This window comes from Leguminivora glycinivorella, chromosome 11, assembly GCF_023078275.1.
Source record: "Leguminivora glycinivorella isolate SPB_JAAS2020 chromosome 11, LegGlyc_1.1, whole genome shotgun sequence".
NCBI lineage: Eukaryota > Metazoa > Arthropoda > Insecta > Lepidoptera > Tortricidae > Leguminivora > Leguminivora glycinivorella.
This window is the reverse complement of record NC_062981.1, coordinates 1,510,647-1,533,014: the sequence shown is the minus strand read 5'-3', so window position 1 is coordinate 1,533,014 and position 22,368 is coordinate 1,510,647. Positions and strand designations below refer to the sequence as shown.

The following is a 22,368-nucleotide window of genomic DNA, read 5'->3' as shown; positions in this document are numbered from 1 at the left end:
TTCCTCGTGAGCGTCTCTAGATCGCTGGTGGAGGAGGAGAAGAGCGCGTCCCCGAGCGGCGGATGGGGCTGCAGCTGCAGCGAGGAGGCGGAGTGCGCGGCGGGCGCCAGGGGTAGAGCTCACCTGTGCCTGCTGAGCGGCAGCATCCTGTTCCTCGTGAGCGTCTCTAGATCGCTGGTGGAGGAGGAGAAGAGCGCGTCCCCGAGCGGCGGATGGGGCTGCAGCTGCAGCGAGGAGGCGGAGTGCGCGGCGGGCGCCAGGGGTAGAGCTCACCTGTGCCTGCTGAGCGGCAGCATCCTGTTCCTCGTGAGCGTCTCTAGATCGCTGGTGGAGGAGGAGAAGAGCGCGTCCCCGAGCGGCGGATGGGGCTGCAGCTGCAGCGAGGAGGCGGAGTGCGCGGCGGGCGCCAGGGGTAGAGCTCACCTGTGCCTGCTGAGCGGCAGCATCCTGTTCCTCGTGAGCGTCTCTAGATCGCTGGTGGAGGAGGAGAAGAGCGCGTCCCCGAGCGGCGGATGGGGCTGCAGCTGCAGCGAGGAGGCGGAGTGCGCGGCGGGCGCCAGGGGTAGAGCTCACCTGTGCCTGCTGAGCGGCAGCATCCTGTTCCTCGTGAGCGTCTCTAGATCGCTGGTGGAGGAGGAGAAGAGCGCGTCCCCGAGCGGCGGATGGGGCTGCAGCTGCAGCGAGGAGGCGGAGTGCGCGGCGGGCGCCAGGGGTAGAGCTCACCTGTGCCTGCTGAGCGGCAGCATCCTGTTCCTCGTGAGCGTCTCTAGATCGCTGGTGGAGGAGGAGAAGAGCGCGTCCCCGAGCGGCGGATGGGGCTGCAGCTGCAGCGAGGAGGCGGAGTGCGCGGCGGGCGCCAGGGGTAGAGCTCACCTGTGCCTGCTGAGCGGCAGCATCCTGTTCCTCGTGAGCGTCTCTAGATCGCTGGTGGAGGAGGAGAAGAGCGCGTCCCCGAGCGGCGGATGGGGCTGCAGCTGCAGCGAGGAGGCGGAGTGCGCGGCGGGCGCCAGGGGTAGAGCTCACCTGTGCCTGCTGAGCGGCAGCATCCTGTTCCTCGTGAGCGTCTCTAGATCGCTGGTGGAGGAGGAGAAGAGCGCGTCCCCGAGCGGCGGATGGGGCTGCAGCTGCAGCGAGGAGGCGGAGTGCGCGGCGGGCGCCAGGGGTAGAGCTCACCTGTGCCTGCTGAGCGGCAGCATCCTGTTCCTCGTGAGCGTCTCTAGATCGCTGGTGGAGGAGGAGAAGAGCGCGTCCCCGAGCGGCGGATGGGGCTGCAGCTGCAGCGAGGAGGCGGAGTGCGCGGCGGGCGCCAGGGGGTAGAGCTCACCTGTGCCTGCTGAGCGGCAGCATCCTGTTCCTCGTGAGCGTCTCTAGATCGCTGGTGGAGGAGGAGAAGAGCGCGTCCCCGAGCGGCGGATGGGGCTGCAGCTGCAGCGAGGAGGCGGAGTGCGCGGCGGGCGCCAGGGGGTAGAGCTCACCTGTGCCTGCTGAGCGGCAGCATCCTGTTCCTCGTGAGCGTCTCTAGATCGCTGGTGGAGGAGGAGAAGAGCGCGTCCCCGAGCGGCGGATGGGGCTGCAGCTGCAGCGAGGAGGCGGAGTGCGCGGCGGGCGCCAGGGGGTAGAGCTCACCTGTGCCTGCTGAGCGGCAGCATCCTGTTCCTCGTGAGCGTCTCTAGATCGCTGGTGGAGGAGGAGAAGAGCGCGTCCCCGAGCGGCGGATGGGGCTGCAGCTGCAGCGAGGAGGCGGAGTGCGCGGCGGGCGCCAGGGGGTAGAGCTCACCTGTGCCTGCTGAGCGGCAGCATCCTGTTCCTCGTGAGCGTCTCTAGATCGCTGGTGGAGGAGGAGAAGAGCGCGTCCCCGAGCGGCGGATGGGGCTGCAGCTGCAGCGAGGAGGCGGAGTGCGCGGCGGGCGCCAGGGGTAGAGCTCACCTGTGCCTGCTGAGCGGCAGCATCCTGTTCCTCGTGAGCGTCTCTAGATCGCTGGTGGAGGAGGAGAAGAGCGCGTCCCCGAGCGGCGGATGGGGCTGCAGCTGCAGCGAGGAGGCGGAGTGCGCGGCGGGCGCCAGGGGGTAGAGCTCACCTGTGCCTGCTGAGCGGCAGCATCCTGTTCCTCGTGAGCGTCTCTAGATCGCTGGTGGAGGAGGAGAAGAGCGCGTCCCCGAGCGGCGGATGGGGCTGCAGCTGCAGCGAGGAGGCGGAGTGCGCGGCGGGCGCCAGGGGGTAGAGCTCACCTGTGCCTGCTGAGCGGCAGCATCCTGTTCCTCGTGAGCGTCTCTAGATCGCTGGTGGAGGAGGAGAAGAGCGCGTCCCCGAGCGGCGGATGGGGCTGCAGCTGCAGCGAGGAGGCGGAGTGCGCGGCGGGCGCCAGGGGTAGAGCTCACCTGTGCCTGCTGAGCGGCAGCATCCTGTTCCTCGTGAGCGTCTCTAGATCGCTGGTGGAGGAGGAGAAGAGCGCGTCCCCGAGCGGCGGATGGGGCTGCAGCTGCAGCGAGGAGGCGGAGTGCGCGGCGGGCGCCAGGGGGTAGAGCTCACCTGTGCCTGCTGAGCGGCAGCATCCTGTTCCTCGTGAGCGTCTCTAGATCGCTGGTGGAGGAGGAGAAGAGCGCGTCCCCGAGCGGCGGATGGGGCTGCAGCTGCAGCGAGGAGGCGGAGTGCGCGGCGGGCGCCAGGGGGTAGAGCTCACCTGTGCCTGCTGAGCGGCAGCATCCTGTTCCTCGTGAGCGTCTCTAGATCGCTGGTGGAGGAGGAGAAGAGCGCGTCCCCGAGCGGCGGATGCGGCTGCAGCTGCAGCGAGGAGGCGGAGTGCGCGGCGGGCGCCAGGGGGTAGAGCTCACCTGTGCCTGCTGAGCGGCAGCATCCTGTTCCTCGTGAGCGTCTCTAGATCGCTGGTGGAGGAGGAGAAGAGCGCGTCCCCGAGCGGCGGATGCGGCTGCAGCTGCAGCGAGGAGGCGGAGTGCGCGGCGGGCGCCAGGGGGTAGAGCTCACCTGTGCCTGCTGAGCGGCAGCATCCTGTTCCTCGTGAGCGTCTCTAGATCGCTGGTGGAGGAGGAGAAGAGCGCGTCCCCGAGCGGCGGATGCGGCTGCAGCTGCAGCGAGGAGGCGGAGTGCGCGGCGGGCGCCAGGGGGTAGAGCTCACCTGTGCCTGCTGAGCGGCAGCATCCTGTTCCTCGTGAGCGTCTCTAGATCGCTGGTGGAGGAGGAGAAGAGCGCGTCCCCGAGCGGCGGATGCGGCTGCAGCTGCAGCGAGGAGGCGGAGTGCGCGGCGGGCGCGGCGCCGAGCGGCGCGAGGGGCGGGAGCGGCGCCCGCGCGGCCGGCGCCAGCTGCCCGTGCGAGCCGAACGGCCGCGCGCGCCAGCCGCCGCCCACCAGCGGACCTGACGACATAAACACCGGCACTCAGACATCATTCGAACCGCCACCGCGTCCGATAAACCTGATTTACACCCCATTTCGACCGTACGAGAACTCGCAAACGACTTTTATTACGTTATAAAAAAATAAATATTGGAGACACCTTACACAGATCACCTTAGCCCCGAACTAAGCAAAGCTTGTATTTATGGGTGCTAAGCGACGATATACATACTTAAATAGATAAATACATACTTATATGCATAGAACATACCTTGCGGTATTTGATGGCTGCGCTGAATGTATATAACCCCCACAGCTCGCAATGTAACTAAAATCGCATGCGAATTCGCACGCCATCTAAATCGGGCCTTAGACGGTGTGCGAACTCGCATGCGATTTTAGTTACATTGCGGGCTGTTGAGGGTATATACAATTTTGCACAGCCATCAAATACTGCAATGTAATAAAATTCGTATGCGAGTTCTTGTACCGTCTAAATGGGCCCATAGTGTAACAAAAATACCACCTACAAAAACTTTCAGCGAGATACGAAACGACTCGCATGATTTCGTTCGTTTATTTTACCAGGGTGTCCACTTTCTGGAAAGTCAGGGAAAAGTCAGGGAAGCTCATAGTGGTCATGGCACCAAGAAAAAAAATCAAAAAGTATTGAAAAAATAATATGATTTCTTGGGTTAGCCACATCCATGACAGCAAAGATGGATTCCCGGTAGTGATTTTAAGGCCACTTAAAATTGTCTCTTTAGACTTTTCATGACAAGTATACCTAGGCTAGGCTAGGATAGGTAGTACCTGGCCTCCATCCCAGTGACTGCTAATGAGAGATATCTTCATGCTCTAGCTGACCTTAATTTATCCGGCCCAAAATCGTAAATGCGGAAAAATCCACTTTTTTTTTTACATTGCGTGCCCTACCCACATATTCCAAAATGGCGAAGGGGGTCGGGAATAAATTCAGTTATTGTGATTCAGATTAACTGGAAAGTTGCACCACAACGTCACCATGTACCTCCAACATTCATAAGGTAGGTGCTTCTGTTAGGGCGATGTGAAAACGACAAAGACAAAGTTACGTCGCTGTCCAAATTCTATCTATCCGACAAATCCAAAGCGGAGCTCCTCATAAAGCTAATGGCGCAAAACGTCAGATAGAGGCGCAATTTGTATAAGTCAAAGGAGCATAGGAGGATAATAGGCGTGACGATGAGAGAACTTCAAATACTTGGAAACCTAAAGGCACATGTAGTGGCAAAACACCTAAATGGGCATCCCGACGCTGACAAAGAAAAAATTTCGCTATTTTTCATTTCATAAATTTAAAATCCCTTTATTTTTCGTGAAAGTTTCGTGAATTTTTCATGAAATTTAAGATTTTTTTGGAAACATTCCGCAACTTGCACATAACTACTCTGCTCTGATAGACTAGGTACTCCATTTTGTTTCCTATGTTATGTACAATATAAAAGGGGAAAAAAATTCGCGCTCGCTGCACTCGCGAGATGTTTTTTCTGGTGTAGGATATCTAAGGGCGCCGAAACTCAAACTCGCTCTACCCTGATGCACGGGCCGGCACTGGTATAGCCAAAAGTAAATGGCGATAACTACCAACTACAGATTTCGTTTACATTAGTTTTATAAAACCAGAAAAGTTTAAGAGGGGGTCGTACGAAATCCTCGAAAAGTGCATTCGGCGTTTAACAAATGCTGCTCACATTTCTAAATTAAATGAAATAAAATAAATGGAGTTATTATCTTAAAGAGTGTGTCTACAACTTTTGACTATTCAGAATCTCTAATTATTAAAGGTATAATAAATAAACCCACGCAAAGTTGACCTAAAATGAGAAAAACGTATGTCGCCGTTTAGTAAACTTTGTTAAAAAAATTCAATACTTTAGTTATAACATTAAGTGATTCTAAAAGCCAGATAAATGGACTAGAAGTTTTGAGGTTTTTTATATTTTTCCTCTCAAAGGCCTAAATTTTACCTTAAATTTAAACTATCGTAAAATTTCCATACATTCGCCGTTGCTGTCAGAATTCTCCTTTCGATTAGATGCCGTGAGCGGCTCATCGGAGGCAGACGTGTCGCCGGTCGCTCCGCGTTGACAATGAAATTTGACAAATATTTTGACAGAAAATAGTGTACGTACACGAAAAACCATACCAGTGTAAAACTGTGCTCAAAATAAATAGGGTAAATCAAATATGTCAGGTGGAGATCCAATCTCATTTAAAATTTAAAGATGCATGGCTTGTGCATAAAAAATAAATAAAAATATATCACATTATTAAAGAAAATAACGAACACAACCGAATGAGTATAAATGATTTCATTCTAGTTCGGTTAAATTGAAAAAAGTTTCATGTTTTGTTTTACTCATTGGAATACATTTTCATTACGCTGGTATTAACAGTACGTCATTTTAAAAATATATATGACAGTACCTACGTCAAATTTTGTCAACCAAACTTCACAGGCTGTATGTAAACAATTACAATTTAATTTATTCATACATATTCAGATACGTATTAATCGATTCTTACTTAGAATAGAAAAAAGGGGAATGCGAGCGGGTATAGGTATAGTGCTTCTAGTTCAAATTTAATTGTGTATATAAAAAAATGACTCAATTTCATTAAAGATTTACTCTGTGCATACCGCGAACACGTAACCGTAAGTTGAAAACAATAATAATTATAAATCACCTAAATACATCGTTGTTTACAAAGCGCTTGTTTTGAATGGCACTTCTCCACTCAACTAGACCAAATATTCATGGAACACCAGCTGGTGACCAGCATAAATGACTATGAACAGCCGTGTAAAAATATCTGATGTTCTATAGTGGGCCATAAGTATATGACGACATGTTCCCGGCAAAAAATTGTGATGCTCCGTGACCGGCAAAAACATCGTCTCTCTTTCTAGCGTCTCGCGAGCGTATAGCGTCGGGCCAACTGTATGGAAAAAGACGCCGCGTCAGCGCGGCTTAGCCATACAGTTGGCCCGACGCTACGATCGCAAGACGGTAGATGTGGGAGGGTCCTTATCCGCATACATATCTGATCGGGTCGCTTAAAAATATTTGATTCTTTATAAAAATCTAAATTACACTTTCACCCGCATAAATATCTATCCATTGTTAAAGCAAATATATATCTTACGGGCTAGAAATCATTAATATGTAATTAAAGTGCAATAATAAACCCTACCTGGTTGCCTTACAGCCGTAAATTGTATGAGGTGATTTGACAGTTCACGAAAACGGTATAGACTTGTGTCATTGGATATGTCTGTCTCATCTGTTCTTAAATTATGACAAGTAAACTTATTGCAAATTTAGTATCAGAAGCCTTTATAGGTACGGTCAACCAATTTGAATCCTAGGCCACTCTAGAACCCTGTCTTATTTAAACCATGTTCTATTTGCCATAAGAAGTCACATTGACGTTTACTGTGCAAAGGTTCTACAGTGGCCTAGGATTCAAATTGGTTGACTGTACAAGTTTTTATTCAACTTGCCTTGTTAGTAGGTATGTTAGTTTGAGTCAAAACGTAGAAGCTAAATTTGACCCACTTTCCGGTTTCCAATTGAGCTGAAATTTTGCACACGTATTAGTACGTTGCTTCTGGAAAGTTATGTATGAAAATTTTGGCATAATTAATGGAAGGTTTTTTTTGATTGGGATATGTACATTATAGGCCGAAGTTATTTTTCATCAATCCTCCCCATCCCTCCCCCTCTGCGTCACCCCTTTTCCCCCCTTAAATAGCCGAAAATGCGGTTTTTCGCGATTTCTGACAAACCCGTTGAAGATACAGAAAAAGCGTGTAGGAAAAAAGTAATCTTTAATAAATTTACTACAAATCATTAATTGACACTTTGGTTCTAGCACTTATAGTTTTCGCGTGATCCATCACGAAAGTTGGTCCTTTGCTGAAATTTTCTTTAGTGAATGTTAAGTTTTCTCCCAAATTGCTTACGAAATCTGTTTGATATTACTAAAATATTATAAACTGAAAATGAATTTCAGGGGGAAAAATCACTACCATGGGTGGAACTTACGGCTTCTGGATTGATACTCCAGGGCTCTACCAACAGCTACCAAAAGCTCATCCCTAGTTATCGATATACTATATGGATCAATGGTACTCCTAGCGACTACTACCGTGAAAATATTACGTCTTAAATAGTTACTGGAATTCCAAGACATATTGGAAATTCCACCCATTATAGTGATTTTTCCCCTTAGTTTTATTTTAGTCATGAGTTACAATATTTTAGTCATATCAAACAAATTTCGACGATTTCGTAAGCATTTGGGGCGAAAACTTAACATTCATTAAAGAAAATTGCAGCAAAGGACCAACTTTCGTGACGGATCACGCGAAAACTATAAGTGCTAGAACCAAAGTGTTAATGAAGGATTTGTAGTAAATTTATTAAGGATTACTTCGTTCCTACGCGCCTTTTCTGTATCTTCAACAGTTTTGCCAGAAATCGAGAAAAACCGCATTTTCGGCACTTTAAGGGAGGGTAGAGGGGTGACGCAGAGGGAGAGGAGTGGGGAGGGTTGATGAAAAATAACTTCGGTCTATAACGTACATATTTCAATTAAAAAAACCTTCCATTAATTATGCCGTAATTTTAGCTAATTTCCCCTACTATAATTATGTAAATCAAGTGACAATGCAATATTATGGTATCATGGAGCTAATCTGATGATGGAGCAGAAAGGTGATCATAGGAACTCTGTTATGAAACGTCGTATCCCCATTGAGTCAGGGGTTTTTAGAAATGTCTCGGAGAGCAATAAATATTTTTTTTGCAAAAAACTTTTTATAAATTGGGAGGTGTAATTTTTTATTATCTCTTACATAGCATTAAGAAGAAAAATCGACCAAGAGCGCGTCAATGTAGGCTTCCGTAGTTTCCGACATTTTACATAATGACATAATTTAATAAATACCGTAATTTGGGGTGAAAAGGGTTCCGGGGGTATATAATGTTATTATATTTCTTGACATATTCCTTATATTTTCCGCAATCAAAGTAGGAAAATAATATATTATGTTTTTTTTTATTATTATTATTGGTATTTAGGACAACAGCCGTAAATATTCAACTTACATAGGTATTTTTACATAGTCTTAGGCCAATAACAGTTATCTGTTGAGTGAAAAGTATTATACACAATATGTTACTAAAAAAAAATGTGTTACATATTTAAAATTACAGTGAAAATGTGCAAGCCACACATTTTTATTTACAGTTTCATGTCTGTCAAAGTTGACGTTCAAATTTATTGGATTTTTACTCATTTTATAATCGTTCATTATCCTTTTGAATGTGTATACACTTCTAAAGTTTATGTATAACAGAAAATCATAAGACATATTTTCATTTTTATAATGGTTTTCATGAAGAAAGCGATGCAACTGTGTTGGGGAATTTTTACGGGATGAATAAATATCCGCGGCCTGAGGGGTGAATGGGATCAGGAATGGGGGAATCGGGTCGGAAAGGGGGTGAATAGGTTTACGAAGGGGCTGATTAGGGTCGGAAGAGGGGTGAATTGGGATGTGTGGTCAATGCTTGTCACATTGTATAAAATATATATAACTTACCTAAAGTGGTATTTTTATGAATGACCTCTCTGTATATGGACGCAATTTATACGTCAATGTATTGCTTCGTAGTTAGACTAGATACAAGAAATTAACACTTAGAAATGTTAATCACACTTCTGTCTACCTCCACGTTTCTACTTAAGTCCGCAAAAATCACCCATGGTTGCTATAATATAGACGGATTACTTTAAAATAAAAATCATAAGTATGAAACTATACAACTAGGGAAGAAATAAAATTATTTTATTGAATCATTTTTGATTTGTTCTTTTTCAAGTTTATATAAATAATAAATTTTCAATTCGCTCAAAGGTTGGAAGAGATCCCTTATAGGGATAAGTTCCTTTGTACATACTGTATTTTTATGTCCTAACTTGTCTTATGTACAATAAAGTGTTCACATACATACATACATATATTGAAATAGATATCATACACGAAAGAAAAAACGACAAGGCCCACGGTGGCTGAGCCGGGAATCGAACCCGGGTCTTCAGCTTACGCAGCTAACGTTATTACCACTAGGCCACCAGGCCAGGTTAAAAAAACCAGCCAAATGAGAATCTATTTTCGCACAATTGTAAAACTAAATTATTTTTACTAGTTACCTCCAAAATACCAAATAAAATTGGGCTACATAGTACATCGTTTTCTGAAGATTTTGGGTTCATGGGGTCGGAACGGGTATAAGTAACGTAATTTATGGTGAATAGGGCCAAAACCGACTTTTGAACGTCGATAGCAGTTTTTTTATATGTGCCATGCTAATTTTTTACACAAAAAATCTTCCGGCAGTGTGAACTTCGGTTTGTCTTTGAAAATATGTCGTTTTATTTAGTAATTTTCGCTCACCCTAACGTTGGAGTGAATAGGGTCGGGAAGGGGGTGAATAGGGAAAAGGGTTGACTCTTTCGGATTGCGAACAAAATATGACCTGTCACGAGCGTATTATATTTATTTTACCAAAAAATAAGGATTTAATATGTTATGAGTGGTCGGTAATGAAATCTACACATATTATGATAACCCTTAACCAACCTTTATAGTTAGATGGTGCTCTGACGCGGTGAATAAGTAAGTATGGTCGTGGGCAGTGCGGATAACGTGTCAAAATATAAGCATAGTTTGTTGCTATTTTTCATGTTTAAATAAACTTCTAAACTAACGTAGTGGGTATTAAAGTAAAAGGTTCACAGTGAATATTAGGTTGCCAGAAATGTGTTTAGCTATACCATTGTATTGAATTTTGTATCATAAAGTCAAACTAGGTATTTACTACTAATGATTTACTCTGTGGGGTGTCTTTGATCACTTGCATGGGGTAACATTGACCATAATGACACATAGTTAATTATTGTCTGATTTTGTCACGGTACTTGTTGAGGCTGATAATTTGATCGCTTCTTGTGATAAATATTGAAATAATTGCAAATAAAGTTGGTTTTTCGAAGATGTTAATTTTTATTCTTGATCAAAGTAACCCCAAAATAGCGTTAAAGAGTTGTAATATTTGACTGCGAACCATTTTTTTTTATCTTTTCTTGACATAAAATACTTTTGTAAGGGATTACATTCGATTATCATTAAAAAAAATATATAGTGTATCAAAGTAACCCCAATGTCAGTTTATGTTTGATCACATCGTTTTTTTTTTTGCGTACATTATTTTATTTATTTATTTATTTATTCCTTATTGCACATAAAAGAATAAGTACAAATGGTGGGCATAATGCCTTAAGGCATTCTCTACCAGTCAACCACTGGGTTAAAAAGAATTCATACGTGCAGGCATCGTGACAGAAAACAATAATCCTGATATCACTTATTTTGTTACCTTTTTAGATTTTTAGCAGGAAAAGACTAAAAAAGTTGATGGTCCCATTTTTTTTCTTCCTTAGTTACGTTACGTTGACCAATTTTGGAATTTATACTTCTCTAACTCCTACATTTAATGGGTAAAAATACCTATTAAATGTAGAAGCTAGAGAAGTTTAAATTCCCAAATTGGTCAATGTAACCCCAGTTTACGGTAGACACCGTCAACCTATTCTAATAATTCTCTTTTTATTTGAAAGAAAATTCGTTACGACAATATGCATATAAAATATGCAATCTAAGATAAAAAATGCTTTTCATATAATTAGTTACAAACTTAGTTCAGATTTTTTTTTTAAACTTTTAAAAATTGTTCTACCTATCAAGTTCAAAATAATTTTCCTAGAAAGTCTTTTTTCTATTCCCGAACTATTATTCGTCATTTACAGGGTCGTGCATAGATCTTTAAAACCCTACATAAAAGTCTATTCCCCAAAGCCAGTGTCCGCCGGCTTTCCGCGCATGCGCGCAGTATCGAAAAAACTGAAAACGCATTGTTTGGCTCTGTAACCATGGCAACGCCTTATAACGATACGGCGCGCGTGCGCGGAAGGCTTTGGGCAGCTGAGCTGACAGTGCAAACCTTTGCGTCAAAATACAGGAAACAGTGTGAATTTCACGAAAGTTATTCAAGAAACCTATTAAAAACTAAGTGCATGGTCGTAGAAAAAGTATTGTATGCAACGGTGTTTAACTGAGTCAAAAAATACTCGTGGTGTCTTAATAACAATTTTCGGCTTCGCCTCAAATTGTTACCCACGCCACTCGTCTTTTTTGATCTCCTTTAAACGCCTGTTGCATAAAATACTATTTAAAGTTCTGCTTTTGAGATTTTTTCATATTTGAGAAAATAGCCCTTATGGCCTGAAATACGGCATACGGCAGTGATATTGACATTGACATATGCTTTTTCGTATTTTGATGGTATTTTGACTGCACTGTATTTTTTGCCATGCTAATTTGAACCTTATCTCTGAGCGATGTTTTTTAATTTTCAGTTACATCACAGATGTGTATGACATGACATCTAAGTATTTAGCCATTTAAAAGAAACTACAAGGGGCTTTACAGACGTGGCGACTGCAACTGGTACAGGGCCTAAGCCATAATTTAAAATTATATTGTGATTTTATATGTATTTGTGGTTTATTTAATACTAAGTATGAGTTTCAACATTTTCAACTCAAGGAACTGAAATTAAGAGAAGGGACTCGGAAATTGGGTAAGATCATGAGTCTGATGCAGATGGCGATGGCAGTATTGGATAAGATAAGATATGCGTCGATATTCCCTGTCTTTCTTTGTGTCTCTGACATGACTGCTGCTAGCTGTACTCTATTCATTAGGTTTTTATTTTATACACATACTTTATTTTTGTATCAAAATAAATGATAAATTGATAAAAAACCTAACGACCAAAAATAATAAAGTACCTATCTGTTAGTCTTTAATACACCCCGCATATACGTAATGCACAGCACAGGCCTCCGAAGACCGGCAGGGCAATCATGGTCGCGCGATAAATGGTATAACATCGGGCCGTCCCTATCGCACTTACAAATAGTGTGATAGGGCTGATGTTTTATCATTTATCACGCGACCATAATTGTCTGCCTGGAGGTATCGGCCTTTAGCCCTTCACACACGTCTTTGAATAATGTTTGCGGGGATAGGCAGGCTGACGATTTTTAATCTAAGTATAGAAAAGTAACGCAAAATGAAGTGCAAAGTAATTTGAAATACACCTAGATAAACAATCAATTGAATAAGGAACGTTATCTACGTATTTAGGTAAATTTAAGTCACATGAGACATGAACAGAGAAGGAAAGCTAGATGATGCGTATTTTTTCTCTGTCTTCTTGTATGCTACCTTTTTTACAGTTTTAATTTCTCAAAGGAGGTCAGTAGTTGACTACAAACTCAAAATAACACTCTTGAAAAAAATTAAGGGTCACTGACCTTTCACAGTAAATTGAGGTAGTGTGAGTGAAGGGTGTTTGTGTGTGTAATGGGGTAATTTGACAGATTCTGAAAATTCTCCCTGCTCTACCCCCTCTTAATAGTTAACCTTAGGTACAAAAGTATGAACTGCCTTGCAAATTTTAATATTTCGTACTTTAGAACACACACATATTCCAGAAAAAAATTGCATTGACAGACGGACAGACAGACGCACGAGTGATCCTATAAGGGTTCCGTTTTTCCTTTTTAAGGTACGGAACCCTAAAAATTTTTTTAGGTTTTTTTTCAAGACAGAAAAAACCGTTTTTTTTTTGCAACCCTAAGCAAAAGTGGTAAAAATTAAAAATTTTGGTCAGGGAAATTTTCTTAAATGGTCATGGAAAGTCAGGGAAAAGTCAGGGAATTTTTTTTGGGTTTAGTAGTGGACACCCTGTAATTACCCTCCTCGAGCTTCCTTGTAGCATTAAATCGACTGTCTTAAAAAATGGACAAACGATCACATCTCCGACGGAACGCCCTCCGTCTTCTATGTGAAAACATCACATAATCATATCTTAACATATTGTTTTTTTTTTGTTTAAATAAATATTATAGGACATTATTACACAGATTGACTGCGTCCCACGGTAAACTCAAGAAGGCTTGTGTCGTAGGTACTCAAACAACGATATATATAATATACAAATACTTAAATACATAGAAAACATCCATGACTCAGGAACAAATATCTGTGCTCATCGCACAAATAAATGCCCTTACCGGGATTCGAACCCGGGACCGCGGCTCAGCAGGCAGGGTCACTACCGACTGAGTCAGACCGGTCGTCAAACCGTCGACCGCAGATATGAGAACCGAATCTCCGGCAGTCGCATACTATCAAACTCTCGAGACGCTCCTCTTCCTCCCGGTCGCGACGTTTGACGAGTATGAAGCCGACGAGAGTGTCGCTATATATGACTCACCATATTCAACAACAAATATAAGAACCGAATCACCAGGAACTAGCTTTGAAGAATCTCGCAAACTCTCAAACCACTCCCCCAATATAGCCTCTTCCTCCCGATCGCAACATTTGACGAGTATGGAACCGGCAAGAGCGTCATAACTGCGGAGAGTCTCGCAAGCTCTCGACGCCCTCGAGACACTCCTCCAGTATAGCCTCTTCCTCCCGGTCGCGACGTTTGACGAGTATGGAGCCAGCGAGAGCGTCACACATATCTTACCATATTCAACCGCAGTTATAGGAGCCAAGTCACTTTGAGTTATCTGTGGAAGCACTTCCGCTTATGGCGTAAGACAGAATACATCTTTGTAAACTATAATTAGCCTTTTAATTATTAAACAATGTTCCTGAGACACAACAACTGGGGAGAGTCTCGCTAGGTCTCAACGCCCTCGAGACACTCCTCCAGTATAGCCTCTTCCTCCCGGTCGCGACGTTTGACAAGTATGGAGCCGGCGAGAGCGTCACACATCTTACCATATTCAGCCGCAGGTATAGGAGCCAAGTCACCAGCAGCTAACTGCGGAGAGTCTCGCAAGGTCTCGACGCCCTCGAGACACTCCTCCAGTATAGCCTCTTCCTCCCGGTCGCGACGTTTGACGAGTATGGAGCCAGCGAGAGCGTCACACATATCTTACCATATTCGGCCGCAGGTATAGGAGCCAAGTCACCAGCAGCTAACTGCGGAGAGTCTCGCAAGGTCTCGACGCCCTCGAGACACTCCTCCAGTATAGCCTCTTCCTCCCGGTCGCGACGTTTGACGAGTATGGAGCCGGCGAGAGCGTCGGACATGAGACGCTCGCTGTCTACCTCTTGGATTCTGTCGACGGATTGGTCCGAGTCTGTTCTGCTACCTGTGAATAAATATTAAATGATTTTAGGAGTGAAATAAATAAAAAAAATATTGGGGACACATTACACAGATCAACATAGCCCCAAACTAAGCAAAGCTTGTTCTATGGGTGCTAAGCGAAGATATACATACTTAAATAGATAAATACATACTTATATACATAGAAAACATCCATTACTCAGGAACAAGAGGAAGGAGTCTGTGCTCATCACACGAATAAATGTCCTCACCGAGATTAGAACCCAGGACCACGGCTTAGCAGGCAGGTTCAATACCGACAGAGCAAGACCAGTCGTCAAAAGAAATGAGACTATATAGTCCATACATATAGAAGTTATTATATGTGGGTTTTATACAACAAATTGCCTATGGTAACACCTTGAATAGCGTTGAAAAAACCGGAAAAAATCAAATGTTTTTTTTAGAAGTTTATGAAATTTTGTTTTTTTTCGGTTTTTTTCGGGTTTTTTAGGAAAAAAACGAGCACATTATTAAAATAAGTATTTATTTAGTCACTCAAATCACTGTCACTCTCATCATATACTCAGTTATTTCTTCTTCCATGTGGTCTGTGTAGTCCGTTTGTAGGTGCAAATTCGCCCGAATAAAGATTAATTTATTAAGACGCTCTGGCAATAGCCGATTTCTATCCTTGGTATGTGTCCGTCCAAACAATGACCAATTTCTCTCAGCTGCGGCGGACGATGGAGGAATACTGAGCAATCTAACCGCAATATTTGACAGCAGTTTGGTAGAACATAACCCTTTGCACCAACTCAGTGGGGTTATGTTCATGACAGGCCGCCAAATAACTTCATTTGCCCAAAAACCTTTACTCGAAATTTTTAAATTGAAAACTACATTACATTAGTTAGTTTTTTCAATTCGTTTTTTTCGGTTTAAATAGTTTTTTTCCGAAAAATACTTTTTTTTTTTTTTTTTTATTGATTTGGGAAACACACAGCATTAATAATACATATGTCTTACAAATTAAAGGTAGCTCACAAGCCAAAACAGTTTCCACTTTAAAGTTATACATGAGAAAGCTCTGAAATAGACATGCGTGAGATAAGTTCTTAAAAACAGAAACAACAGGTAATTTACTACAAAAATGCAACAAGACAACCAATTTTATCTGTGATGGAAGCGAAGTTAATTATGATAAATTAAAAGAAAAAGATAGACAAAAAAATACAAAACAAAACAAAACAAAACAAATACGAGCCTAGTTTCGCGGTTTCTTCCTATAAATTTCTGAAAAAAAAAACAAGTGAAATGGAAAAAAACCGGGAATTTTCCGGCTTTTTTCATCGCTAACCTTGAATAGTCAATCTTATATCCAGGATATAGTATATCCTGTATGTGTTTTTAAATTCATCTCGTTCAGCTTTCGTCGCCCATTTATAACCCTCGACGCAATGGTGTGTTTTTTGAATAGAAATATCCAAAACATTTCCAGACTCACCTATAGGCGGTAGCAGCGTGTAGCGATCAAAGGCACAGTCAAGGTCTGGCCTGCCGTCTCGAGGGCAATCGTCGAATAATCGAATGTTGCGTGAATCATGCAATAGCCGAGCGTCGCGGCAATCGTCGAATAGTCGAGAGTCACGACAATCGTCAAATAGTCTAAGTAATCTTCAATCCAGAAAACTTTGCGACGGTCGTCGAATACTCGTCCGTCGTAAGTCGACATCGTTAAATAGTCAAGATAATCGTCAAATTGTCAAGCGTTGTGACAATCGCGGGAATAATCGAGCGTAGCGACAATCGTAGAAGAATAGAGCGACACGTTAATCCTAGAATAGTTATCCGTCGCGACAACCGTCGAATAGTCAAGATAATCGTCAAACAGTCGAATGTTGCAACAATTGCTAAATAGTCGTCCATCGCGATTATACCTAGGTAGTCTAAAAAAGCATCCATAATATAGATATATCCTCAAAAAAAACTCGTTTATAATGTAAGGCTCACCTATAGGCGGTAGCAGCGTGTAGCGATCAAAGGCACAGTCAAGGTCCAGCCTCGTGTAGCGGCCGTCCCGCGGGCACTCTTCATACAACTTGCCCTCCCGCGGACACTCCTCGTACAGCCTGACGTCTCGAGGACAATCGTCGAATAGTCGGCAATCGTCGAATAGGCGGCAATCGTCGAATAGGCGGCAATCGTCGAATAGTCGAGCGTTGTGACAATCGTCGAATAGTCGAGCGTCGCGACTATATTTGACTATTTATCCGTCGCGAAAATCGTTGAATAGTCAAGATAATCGTCAAACAGTCGAAAGTTGCGTCGGTCGTCTAATAATCGTCCATCCGCAAATATAGTTTAAAAAGGCGTCCATATACAAATATCCTCAAAAAAACTTGTTTAGAATGTAAGACTCACCTATAGGCGGTAGCAGCGTGTAGCGATCAAAGGCACAGTCAAGGTCCAGCCTCGTGTAGCGCCCGTCCCGCGGACACTCTTCATACAGCCTGCCCTCCCGCGGACACTCCTCGTACAGCCTGACGTCTCGAGGACAATCGTCGAATAGTCGAGCGTCGCGGCAATCGTCGAACAGTCGAGCGTTGTGACAATCGTCGAAGAGTCGGTCGTCGTAGAGCGCGGGCGTGCAGGCGCGGTAGGCGCCGTCGTCGAGGAGAGAGGGGACGGATAGGGTTTCCTCGGAGCGGGTCTTTTGGATTTCCGCTTTGGTGTCTGGAAAAAAAAATTGAGACAAAATTAGCGAACTGAACCACAGTAGAATAAAGAGTACTATCGTACAGTATAGTCACTCCCGCTCCCCGCTGAAAGTGCCGCCCACCCCCTCACAGTTACCGCCTGTCAAAAATGCGAACAGTCGACCTGTCATTTCTCACTCATACAAGCATGGTACGCGTTCACCTACACGAGTTTAGAATGTGTGCTAGGAACGCACCTCTTTCATATATTTGATCGCCAGTGTCCGAGATGTGACTGAACTGACGGTATTTCCGGACCTTCAAACCTTGAACAGCTGACTGAGGGCGGCCATTTTGCCGAGCAAATTGTTTCGGGCGCATGCGCACGGACGTTTAACGTGAGAGACATTGCCTCGTGAGGCTGCTCGGTCGGTGTGTATAGGGTATTTTTAGGGTTCCGTACCAAAAAGGTACAAAAGGAACCCTTATAGTGCGACTCTGTCCGTCTGTCACATTACTAAATATCTCGAGAACTACTCATGAGATCGATTTGAAATTTGGAATAGTAAGTGAACATAGTGAACCTCTACAAATTGAAAGTATTATGTTTTTAAATGTATTTTAACAGGGCCCCGCGTGGTGACGGGTTATCAATTTCACCACCCGCTTTCTTCCCGTGGGTGTCGTAGAAGTCCACTGTGGGATATGGGTTAAATTGTGGCGTTGGCGAGAGGCTGGCAACCTGTCACTGCAATGTCACAATTTCGATTTCTTTCAACCCCCTTTTGCCAAGAGTGACAATGAAACTTGAGTAGTTCATGTGCTCTGCCTACCCCTTTATGGGATACAGGCGTGATTATATGTATGTATGTATGTATTTTAACATACCTGCACGCCGCCGTACGGAGAGGGTCTCCATACGCCTCCGTAGCTCCAACATCTTGTTCATAGTGACAGCGTTGTCGCGCGCCCCGCCGGTTGCTATGTCTCTTGCGGGCTCCGCGGAGTGTGGCAGGGGTGACGCATCTGCGGATAATTACAAGTTCTTAAAGATTTTATGATTAGGGTATTAGTAAATTGTTCAACTAGTAAGGGCCACTTGCACCAACGAAAATGGAGGGTTGACCCGAGGGTTAACCCACTAACCCTGAGTTAAGTGATTGGTGCAAGTGGGCCTAAATTTAATTTAATTTATTTATTACATCAGGTAACAAAAGACCCATTTGGTTAACATTAAAATCACATACACAAACACTTTTAAAAGTAACAATCACAGAGACAAATATAATAATAAGAATGACAGAAACACAAAATGAAATAAAATAAACACAAATAAATATTACATTATTAAATATACACATGGAGACTGCTCCAGTGTCCAGCTATCGGGGAGTCTAGACTGCCAGCAATTACACTCAGAATGCCGTTGTTACTCCCACGCACTCGCTGCATGATGGAGGCGACACGCTTCCGAATAATGGCATGGAAGCCAAGTAGAGTCCCGGTAAATTTATTTGTGTGACAAGCACAAATTGTCCCACACCACAAGCCTTCATGAGCTCACCGTGGAGCTGGCTCAACGTTGACGTCAAAAGATTCTGTATCTTGCCGCTAGAAGATTGCGTGTCGCGGTGGTTTACCAAAGAAATTTCTAGAACTGAACTGGTCTACTTACAGTCGTGGTCTCGAGGTTGTATAGTGCCGTCTCTGTTCTCTCGAACTCGCAGCATGTTGACACGCTCGCCGTCTCTAAAAACCAGGACGGTGACTTTGCACCCTGCGCCACTGTGGGACCAAGTTTCATCCCTGAAAAGAAGCAAATTTAAATTATTTCATGCGACTTCTAAACACAGTGTTTTACAGGGCAGGATGAACTGCCTGTATGTAACGCATTTGAATCAGACTAAGGTACAGCGGGGCAAATCTCGACTGGGGGGCAAATGTAAGTGGTCCATTATTTCCATGTTTTACAAGGTTTGCATTATTAAATAGAGTGCAGTCCACCGATTATATAATAATAAATAAGTTTTTAAAGTTTATGGTCAGCTATTCTCGGTCTTATCTTATTTTTGTATTAGATTTTTTGCAGTTATCATGTAACTAATATGAAATGAAATATTCATAGTATTAAGTTTATAAAAAAGTATATTTACATAATTATATGAAACTATAGGTCTATTGTATAAGAAATTCTAGCTTTTAGCATATTTACATACATGTTTTATAAGACTGCTTGTTTCTCAATAAATTAAAAAAAAAAAAAAAAAAAAAAAAAATATATATATATATATATATATGGTAGGCGTGTTCAGTGGATACATGTAGAACTCAACATCATAGTGTAATAATGGAAAAAATGGATTAGTTACAATTGCCCCCCTGTCGAGATTTGCCCCGCTGTACCTTACTTTTGAGTGTAGATGTAGACGACGGAACGACCAACCTCCGAGCTGCGCGCGTGCTGGCAGCCTGGCCGGTATGGATGCCGCTGCTAGCGTCTTTTGTTTTTTTGTTTTTTTTTTGTGTTCTGTCGAGTCAATGAGCGAGAAATGTTTTATTTTGCACATCTAAATATTACATGTAAATATGTTTTGTAAACATCCTGTGCTTTTTACAAGCTTTTATTCAACTTGCCTTGTTAGTACGTAGTGTAGCTGATCTGATAATTCAGCAGAAAGGTGGTCATAGGAACTCTGTCATGACATGAAACGTCGTATCCCATCGAGTAAGGGGTTTTTAGAAAGGATTTTTTTTTAAAGTTGTTTACCCCACTTTTTTTGTAACATGGGTATTTTTTACGCGATTCATACTCAGAATCGAGAAGGAACTTTCGATCCTGATAGGAGAAAAAAAATGTCCCAAGATTTCCATACATTTTTTCGAGCCTTCCATTCCGTTACCGCCATACAAAATGTATGAAAAAGTGGTAACGGAATGGGAAAAAACCTTGAGACACTTTTTTTCTCCTATTAGGATTGAAAGAGCTCGCAATTCTGAGTGGAAAACACATAAAAATTTCCAAATCTAAAAAAAAAGTGGGGTGGACAACTTTGAAAAAAATGGCCCAGATACTGAAGAGACATTTAATGGGACTTTGATTCCTAATGTACCTGTTAGAGTCCAACAGTCGTTCAATATCCTTTCAAGGCTCGGGGTGGCGGTAGTGAGAAGCCGCGTCTTCTAGCTCCTTCAGGTTATAAGACTAGCTGTTATTGGGACGAAAAAGATCTCAAGAGGAGCAAGACGACTTGAATAGGGTTACCCACAGACTCAGAATGCAGGTCAGTTTTGTGCGATCTGACGATACTGAAGGGGCCTTTTTAAGGAGACTTACCTGTTAGAGTCCAACAGTCGCTCGATATCTCTCCAAGGCTCAGTAGGGGGCGGCGGTAGCCGGCGTGTGGATATGGGCCCGCCCCGCATGCCCAACACGAGGCGCAGGCGAGCGCCGTCCGATATGCCGAGCGCGCGGAGCGAAGCCGCGTCTTCCAGCTCCTTCAGGTTGTACACTAGGTGCTGTTGGGAGACTGGGATGCCTGGAAAAGAAAGAAAGATGATTTAGAATGATTTGAAGAGAATTTTTTTTCCTATTTTTTATTACATTTTCCTTAAAAAAACGATTTATTTCCACAACAAAAATTATAAAAAATAGTTTTGATATGTACAATTTGAGCTCTTTCTAACGATACCCCACTTGACCTAGTGACTTGACATTTATAGTTTGCCCCCCTTTCATTTTGGCCATTTTCTATAATTAATATTAATAAATTAAAAAAAAATACTTTCAGATTGTAGATTCAATTCAATTCAATTCAATTCAAAATATCTTTATTCATGTAGGCCTAGTTACAAGCTCTTATGAATAGTTCATTACATATATGTTATGATCTTAATCTAACCTAATTATCAGAGCAATTTATTGTTGTAATTATTGTTTATAATAATATTGAGTCTATAATATACAATTTCATATAAAAATAATCGTTAAACAAAAAATATATAATTAGGTATATGTATATATAAAAATACATGTCTAGAATATTTCTAGGAAAAATCCAATGTAGAGGTTCACCATGTTCATATATATTCCAAATTTCAAGTCGATAGCATAAGTAGTTCTCGAGATATTTAGAAATCTAACAGACAGACAGACGGACAGAGCGTCGCCATAAGGGTTCCTTTTGTACCTTTTTGGTACGGAACCCTAAAAAGAAGATTTTGACCGCGAAAGACGTCAAATGACGCCGGCGGCTACAGTCCAATATGAACTTTCGTTCATTCAGACAAAGTTCACATGACATGTGTGCACGTGACCTTCAAAAGAAGACTTATGAACTGAAGCCTCGGGTTGGTTAGAATATTTTACAGGGAAACTAATGTAGTAGGTAATGTAATAGTGCTCCCATACTGGGCTGTTATAAATGTTATATAACACGATGTGACCGGGACATCACGCCATCGCGAACACAAGATGTAATAGTACATTACTACAGAGGCCGGGACAAAGGGGGTTGCCGGCCGAAGACATATAGACATGGATAGGTCTGAGGCGGGCAACCCCATTTCCCGCCGAGGTATGTATAGTGCTTTTCTCAAACATGGTATGAAATAAATAAAGTCTACTGAAAATAGTAACTTTGGATGGCTGTATCTCCTAAACGGTGCGTAGTAGCGCAAAAATAATCGAATTTTCGTTCCCCTTTGATACCCCGTATACGCTTATAAAAAAAACAAAAAGTTAAAAAATAAATAAAAAAAAACGAAAAAATTTTTTTTTGTATGAAAACGCACCCAAAATCAAATATTGTCTAGGGCCCGTACCAGTTGCAGTCGGCACGTCTATAAAGCCCCTTATAGTTTTTTTTTTAATTGGCTAAATACCTGGATGTTATGTCACAATTATCTGTGTTTGGAAATTAAAAAAGAAGACTTTGCCGGCCTTGGCATGCAAGGTTTGTATGAAATTCCATTATCTATCAATCGTCCTAGCCGCACCTGCAACGTCATA

General features: G+C 43.3%; 1 protein-coding gene across 1 annotated transcript in view; it reads right to left on the bottom strand.

Annotated features, from left to right (window-relative positions):
* Nucleotides 1-2,976: 2,976 nt before the first annotated feature.
* Nucleotides 2,977-22,368, bottom strand: part of LOC125231116 — a 39,317-nt gene continuing 19,925 nt past the window's right edge. The window contains exons 2-8 of the mRNA XM_048136470.1: nt 20,695-20,896; nt 19,036-19,166; nt 18,249-18,386; nt 17,086-17,397; nt 14,592-14,704; nt 14,328-14,430; nt 2,977-3,372 (exon numbers count right to left, since the gene is read on the bottom strand). Coding sequence (XP_047992427.1) covers nt 3,131-3,372; nt 14,328-14,430; nt 14,592-14,704; nt 17,086-17,397; nt 18,249-18,386; nt 19,036-19,166; nt 20,695-20,896 — 1,241 coding nt within the window. The 3' untranslated portion in view covers nt 2,977-3,130. The remainder of the gene's footprint in view (nt 3,373-14,327; nt 14,431-14,591; nt 14,705-17,085; nt 17,398-18,248; nt 18,387-19,035; nt 19,167-20,694; nt 20,897-22,368) is intronic.